The sequence below is a fragment of the Brassica napus genome, chromosome C4, assembly GCF_020379485.1.
Source record: "Brassica napus cultivar Da-Ae chromosome C4, Da-Ae, whole genome shotgun sequence".
In the NCBI taxonomy this organism is placed as follows: domain Eukaryota; kingdom Viridiplantae; phylum Streptophyta; class Magnoliopsida; order Brassicales; family Brassicaceae; genus Brassica; species Brassica napus.
Window position 1 is genome coordinate 4,657,988 of NC_063447.1, and position 7,934 is coordinate 4,665,921.

General features: G+C 34.6%; 1 protein-coding gene across 1 annotated transcript; it reads right to left on the bottom strand.

Moving 5' to 3' along the window:
• Positions 1-6,064: 6,064 nt before the first annotated feature.
• Positions 6,065-7,732, bottom strand: LOC106392572. The gene is made up of 3 exons (XM_013833380.1): positions 7,060-7,732; positions 6,636-6,878; positions 6,065-6,390 (listed from the first exon to the last, which is right to left on the bottom strand). The coding sequence occupies exons 1-3, from the start codon at positions 7,730-7,732 to the stop codon at positions 6,065-6,067; spliced, it is 1,242 nt and encodes a 413-aa protein (XP_013688834.1).
• Between the last annotated feature and the right edge of the window lie 202 nt (positions 7,733-7,934).

The following is a 7,934-nucleotide window of genomic DNA, read 5'->3' on the forward strand; positions in this document are numbered from 1 at the left end:
CTTGTAAAATCACTTGTTTATTTTTTTCAACCAACTTTCAGTTTTTCTTTTTAACATGATTTTTTTTTTTTAAAACCGTGAAAGGATGATACAAATAGTCTAATAACCACATTGGAGGAGAAACAAAGAAAACATTCAAATTTGAAATTTTCACTGCTTCCTTTGATAACATGTCAGCAGCACTATTGCAGTTTATACATATGTTTAACAACAAAATTATTTGTTTTTTTAATGAAAAATTCTAAAAATTCAAGAAATTACACAAGAAAACTTGGCGAAATATTTTTAAATACACAGTCAAAAAGCATAATGGGTAAGTGGACTAGAATGATTTTAGAAAATCTTATACCATAAAAGAGAGTTGTGTTTTCTTATAATACCTAGTGCGTACATGACTATAAGCTAATCACAGTTGTATAACAACTCATTAGTTAAGTTTTTGATATTATCCATCAAAATGAAAATATCATTCCATAAACTCCAAACAGTTCTATCCCTACGTTCCCCCTCATCATCTATATATACACAAATTAAAACAGATAACTGACAATTGAGAGCATCTCTTGTTGTCGAAAAGAAGTGAGAAAAGAAGAGAAAGAGAGAAGTCATGTCTAAGTTGAATTCAAACGCCCTTCCTTTTCGTACCGTTCACACCGATGAACATGCACTCTTTCTGACCTTCTCCAACGGCTTCCCCCTCACAGAAGTGCAAATACTTCATTACTTTAACTGGCAAGTAACTAACCCTACTGCCTAACTCTCTAAATTTATAATAGTTTTTGTTTTGTGCAATGCATTGTTATCAGACCAGACCATTTACCTCGGAATTTCATGTTTTTTTCGTTACATAGAATGTTAGTTTTGTGTAAGTTAATGTCATAATTTATGAACTAACTCATACACACTCTTGCATGTTATATGACAAAGTCTTTAAATGGATACTAATTTTGGTTTAGTTTGTACAAATGTTATATCACGTGGACATATACTTGCATTTTACATGCCTCATCGCATTTCTAAAGATAAAATGCATTGAAACTTGTCTTGCTTAAAACATTCAATTTGGTGATTCATCGTACGGTTTTTGGTGATACAATATATATTTGCGATAAACAATTGGTTCTATATATATGATGATGATGATGATATTAATGTTGAAGTTGATGATTATCATCAGTTATTACTACCCGTATGTTGAAGGAGTGAATGTGCACATACCTAAGATTGGACGACAGCCCTTGTTTGGAAAAATTGTGTTTAGGAAACAATGCATTCCAGCCTTACTTATGGGAAACAAAGAAAAAATATATTTTATAGTGGATGGCTGCCATCTCTACTGCAAAAGATTCGTAACCCAGAAGAGCAAACCCGCAGCCACCGAAAGTACTAGCCTCCCTGATGATGGTAACCACTCCGATGGTGATGAGTGATCTGAGTGTTTATGGAATGTAATCCCTTGGGTTGTTGTATCAATCAATGGGGTTTTAACTGGACCTAGGTAGCCAGAATAAACTTGCTGTTTTTCAATTTAATTAATAAGGATGTAATCGTTTGATTATGTGAGAACTGTTGGTGGAGGTTTTTCATCTCAGTTCAGATATTATTTGAAACATGTTTTTATTTTGGATTATTTTTTAATTCTTTCTTCAATTCAAAATATGGTTGAAATAAGCATGAAATCACCATTTAGAATATTTATAGAATAAAATTTAAAAGATAGGACGAAACTATGACTATGACAAAAAAAAAAGAGGAAACTATGACTAATAAACATGTAGCCAATTTTTTTAAAGATAATTGATTAAACTTCGTATAAAATAAACATCAAAGCTCTGTCCTAAAAATCGGCCGCCTAGCCGCCTAGGCGCTACGCGTCACTCTTCCGCCCCGATTTATGCCAAATCGGTTAAAAATATCGGATATCCGATTTTTTCCGCTTAGACCGCCTAAATGACCGCCTAGCCGCCTAGGTGGCCGTATAATCTGTTTTTTTTTATTTTAATATTTTTATTATTTTTTAATTCTTTTTTTAATAATATTTTTATTTGTTTATTTGATCTAAAATTTTATAAATATCATTTATATTCATAATTTTGATGAAAATTACACTATATTAAGTTTATATATTCTATTTGTGTGTTTTATACAATCTTAAACATGAAAATGTATTAATGTTATACACAATTAAAGATTAACATGTTTTATAACATAGTAAACCATCTAAAAATTTCGCCCCGCATAATTTCCGATTAATCCCCGATTTTTTCTTTAGGCGCTAGGTCCAATCCGACCGCCTGACTAGCGCCTAGCGCTTTCCCGAACAGGGATACAAAGAAAGGCTCTCTTATTAGATCTGAACTAAAATTATACAACTTTAACCTCTTACTTTTAGTTTAAAAACTGATGAAAAAGGATTTTAAATTATTAATTTATAGCGTCGATTTGGTATTGAAAGATTAAAAAATTAAGGTTTTTCGAACGAAGGTGGTGGAGGAAGATACTTAGTGGGATAATTATTTTTGCGTCACTTGGAGAACGGACGCCACCGTACCAATCAAAGTTAACACGAGGAGAAAGAAGGCGAAAGAAGGCGACGACGTAGGCAGTTCCGGTCCAAAGGTATTTGTAACCCGGAAGTTAACACGAAGAGTAAGAATGTACTGGGAATCTCTCGATCCAACAAAAATTTTGTCGAATTTCTTGATTTAAAACACACTTCCTTTTCGATGCCAAAAATTTTGTCGAATTTCTTGTAAGTCATCCAGGATTTTTTTCCGAGATTCTGGTCAAACCTCGTAAATCCTTGACGACTTACATTTCAGTCGTCTCGTGGACGACTGAATTATAAGTCGTCTGTATATAATTAAATCTTGAAGTTTTTTTTTTCAATTGCAAAACTAACCTATGACGACTTAACTGTAAGTCGTCTACTTTTAAAAAAATATTATTATTTTAATTTTCACTAGACGACTGAAATGTAAGTCGTCCAGAAAAGTCAAACTTCTGAAATAATCCAGTCAAATGCAAAACTAACCTATGACGACTGAAATGTAAGTTGTCTAGCTTTTTTGGAGTTTTTTTTTAGCCAAACAATAGTAGACGACTTATTTTTCAGTCGTCCAAAATAACAGATTTCAAAGTCAATTGCAAAAATAACCTCTGCGTTGACCAGACGACGTATAGTTTAGTCGTCTGGACAACTTAGATTGAAGTCGTCCGCGTCTTCTCCGCTAGTTTTTAAGTCTTCTACGTTAGTTTTTGAATAACTTATATTTTTAAGAGTGATAAGTAACTTCAAGATATGTAAAACTCATATTTACAAAATATGTTCTCTCCCTTAGTTTTACTAAATTTGACTAAGTTTTTCAACGCAAACTTATAATAAAATATGATATGCTTTGACTAGTTACTATTGTTTGTTTCCATCTCTTAAGTATTATTGTTATAGACAATAATGATGACTATTGTTATGAGTTGGAAGAAAGGTTAAAATGCTTCTTAAAATGTTGTATCAATATAAAGCTACCAACATTCTTGTTTATTAAGATGAGAAAAAGGCCATTGGAGTTTATTATTGCATATGAGAGATCAAAAGATAAGAAAAAGGCTACTGAAGTCTATTATTTCATTGATTTGTAAATGTGTAAACACATTGTTAGCACATTTAATACATCTTGGAAAACATTATTACTGATTTTACGAAAAATTCACAACTAAAAGAGTAGACATGCAATTCACAAAACAGACCACAAACAAAACTATTATAGATCATTTCTCTACAAAGACAAGCTTGGATTCCACTTGAATAGACAAGACCACACGACTTTTAAGAAGTCCAGACGACTTCTAAGAAGTCCAGACGACTTCCAGGAAGTTCAGACGACTTTGTCAGAAGACTTTTAGGAAGTTCAGACGACTTCCAGACGACTTTACAGGAAGTCCAGACGACTTTACAGGAAGTCCAAACGACTTTACAGGAAGTCCAGACGACTTTGTCATAAGACTTCCAAGAAGTCCAGACGACTTCCAGACGACTTCTAGACGACTTCCAGACGACTTCCAGACGACTAACAGGTAAGTCGTCCCAGAAGTCTTCCAGATCTGAAAAACCTGCATATCCAAAAACGTTCAAATGGCTTAAAAACAGAAAAAATGAGTGAAAGATTAGATAAATCTACCTTTACAGAACACACAAAAATACATATATAAAAATAATAGATCTACCTTTAAATTGGTGGAAGATGAGTACCATCTAATTAAAAACCTGCAAAAAAGATAGATTAGTAAGAAAGACATGAGACAAAACTGGAAAATTCATATAAAGTTTGGTGTTTTCAAGTCAAAGAGATTAAAGTGGGTTTGAAGAGTTTTAGTTTGGGTAAAAAGTAAGAACTTTATACAACAAGAAGTTACCAAATACAGAAAAATCAGACATAAGAACTTACCAAAACGCTCAGATCTATTATGAAAGGGAGACTTCGTCAGAAGACTTTCATGAAGTCCAGACGACTTCCTGGAAGTCCAGACGACTTCCTGAAAGTCCAGACGACTTTGTCAGAAGACTTCCAAGAAGTCCAGACTACTTTGTCAGAAGACTTCCAAGAAGTCCAGACGACTTCCAGACGACTAACAGGTAAGTCGTCCAAGAAGTCTTCCAGATCTGAAAAACCTGCATATCAAATCCAGATCTGAAAAACTTGCATATCCAGAAACGTTCAAATGACTTAAAAATAGAGAAAATGAGTGGAAGATTAGATAAATCTACATTTATAGAACACACAAAAATACATATATAAAATTAATAGATTTACCTTTAAATTAGTGGAAGATGAGTACCATTTGATTAAAAACCTGCAAAAGAGATAGATTAGTAAGAAATACATGAGACAAAACTGAAAAATTCATATAAAGTTTGGTGTTTTCAAGTCAAAGAGATTAGAGAGAGGTTGGAGAGTTTTAGAATGATGAACATTACATTTTTGTTGCAGCCATTTGAGAGGAGGAGAGAGAATGTATAAATTTTTCTTTATGTAGGGAGACAAAAAATCCAATTAGGATAAATATTTTTGACTCAGACGACTTCCTGGACGACTTACATTTCAGTCGTCTGGTGAAGAAATTAAAACAGACGACTTATTACATGTAAGTCGTCCAGAAGAGTTTAATATTTTTAGCGGGAAATTAAATATTTTTAGCGGGAAACTAAAATAGAAGACTTTCCAGACGCCTGGTTTAAATTATTTAAGCGGGAAAATGATTTTTTTAAAAAAATTTAGGCGGGAATATTTGGACGACTTCTGTTTTAATTTCTTCACCAGATGACTGAAATGTAAGTCGTCCGAGTAAATTATTCAACAGACGACTGAAATATACGTCGTCCGAGTAAATTATTCAACAGACGACTGAAATATAAGTCGTCCACACCCTAAACATAACCCCTAAACTTAATTATCTAATTAAAGACTTCATAAAATCAAATCAAACTTGAAAAGTGTTTACTATACACATAAATAAACACATATAAGTGAAAACTAATTTTTGAAAAAAACATTTTAGTTTTCCAAAATCTAACCCTAACAATACATACAATACTACAACATATGTTTGCCAAACTCCTAAACCAAAGTATTTCATGATTCACTACTTCCACTCATCTATCTTCAAAACAAATCAATTTTATCATATCTTAATTTATATCACTTAAAACTGTTTATAATTACTTGATTTTTATTTTTCACACATCAAAATATTTTTTTACAAGATTTATAAATTATTTTTAAAATAAACCGGTACCAGACGACTTACACTTCAATCGTCCAGACGACTTCCAACATCTCAGACGACTCAGACGATTTACTAGGGCTATATTCGTAAAATGGCTTTTGGTTTTTTTGTTTGGTCACAAGGGGCTGAGCTGTAATTTCACTAGGCTTTTAGGTTAGTTTTACATTTGATTCAAGTTTGGGTATAGGTTTGGGGTTAAAATCAAGTTGTGTGTTAGTTTTGGCAAAAACCCCAACGATCAAATATGTATAATTCGTTTCTTTCAGTGGCGGGAACGTATCTACAAGTCCCGGGAAGGAGGGGGCGGAAGCAGTGACTTAGTGGGATCACTGTCGTCCTGAGTCACTTGGAGAACGGAAGTCACCGTCCCAATCAAAGTCAAGACCAGAATTATAACTGCTGCGATGGTGGCAGTTCCAGTCCAAAGGTCTTTGAAGTAGACTCGCCGGAGAGTTGCGAGGGATCTGTTGAGACGGTTGTCGTAGTATTTGTTAAGTCTCTCGGCTATATCGTAATAGTAAGAGCCATTATCAGCGAGCCCTAAGCACATCTTGTTCACCATTTCCACCACCGATTCGGAATGTCCCAACAAATTCTTTATAACCCCTTATTTTGGATGTAACTGAAAGCATTAGTTTTCGAAAATGAAAACATATAGCCAATTTTTTTAAAAAAATAAGTTGTCTGATTTTCCTTATATAAAAAGGAAATATTTTATTTTCCCTACGTTTAAGAAAACCAAATCTATGCGAACACTAGACTAGATACTTAATATTCATATGTGCAATGCTTATATATCAATATATCATGTATGAGCGTGGATGAAACTTTTTTAAATGCAATATATATACCTTTGTTGACGAGTAATTCAACGTCTTGCTCGGTGTCGATGAGGAAGTCCAAGAAAGTGATGTAGTGACAAACATAGGCTGCGTAAGTATAATGACACTGCTCTAGTGCCATTATGTTCCTCCACAACCTTTCCGTGTGACCACGTGCTGTGAAGCAAGGCATTGTCAAAACACCACGTTCGAACGATGTGCCCCTCTCTACTTTATTCCCTACAATATCAACTCCTGCACTGTCTAGCTCGTCTGCGTTGTGAAGATTTTTTATTAGGAATTTCTTCGAATATTGTTCGTAAATCTGATCTTTTTTTGTCAGACCAAGCTTCTCGAGACGGACACACCGAAACATATCTGTAATATGAAGGAAATTCACTTCTGGTTTGATCTTATTTTTAAAGCCAAAATTTCCAAGGATAAAGTCACGTACGGAACGTCAAGTTATCTCCAAACTTTATGAAGAAGGGTCCAAAGAGGTTTTCCAAAAGGGAAAATGGAAGTTGGTTCTCGAGCAAGAGTAGGTCTTCAAAGATAGTGTCTCGGTGGCAAGACTTGTCGAAAAGAAAATCTCCTGTTTTGTCGATGTATCTACGTCCGGTCTGCTTTAAAAACACTAGTATGAACACCGAGTCGACGAGCATCATTTCAACGAAGTCTTCAGAGCTTATCCAGTCTGTTGATTCTGCATAGCATGCTCTTACGATTTTCTCATCTCTTACGATGATTCTTATGAACTCCTCAACTGTTTGATTCCCATACATAAGTGCAAAATTCTCAAGGTACTTCTTCTTGTGCTGCTCCATCTTCTCATATTCCAAATGCCTGGAAAGTTCAGAAGCATTACGAAGAACAGGAGATGAGGCAAGCCTTTTGATGTCTGCCCATAAGGGTAAGCGATTCATTCTGTCATTGAAGGCATAAACAAAGGCTACTGTGAAAGAGCAGCTGGTAATTGGATCAAATACTCCACAGACCACGAGCTGAGGGGCTTTAAGATAGGTGATCACCGATAATGCCGGATTCCATATGACCACAATACGTCCATTTTCTGCTTCAGTGGAGTGATTCGAGTCAAAATTCCATTCCGGAAAAGAATGAGCCATAAGAGCATTAAGATTTTCTTGTTTCACACGAGTTTCCAAAAGACCGCCTATGGAAGGTCGGTTGGTGCGAATCCACCGAGGTACATCTATTTGACGGGTATCGCCATTAAGGCCCCTTACATTCCAACAAAAACACTTCATATAGAAGGACAAAAAAGAGGGGCTGAAGCACTAAGCTTCGACAAAAGAAGGAGCCTCTTTT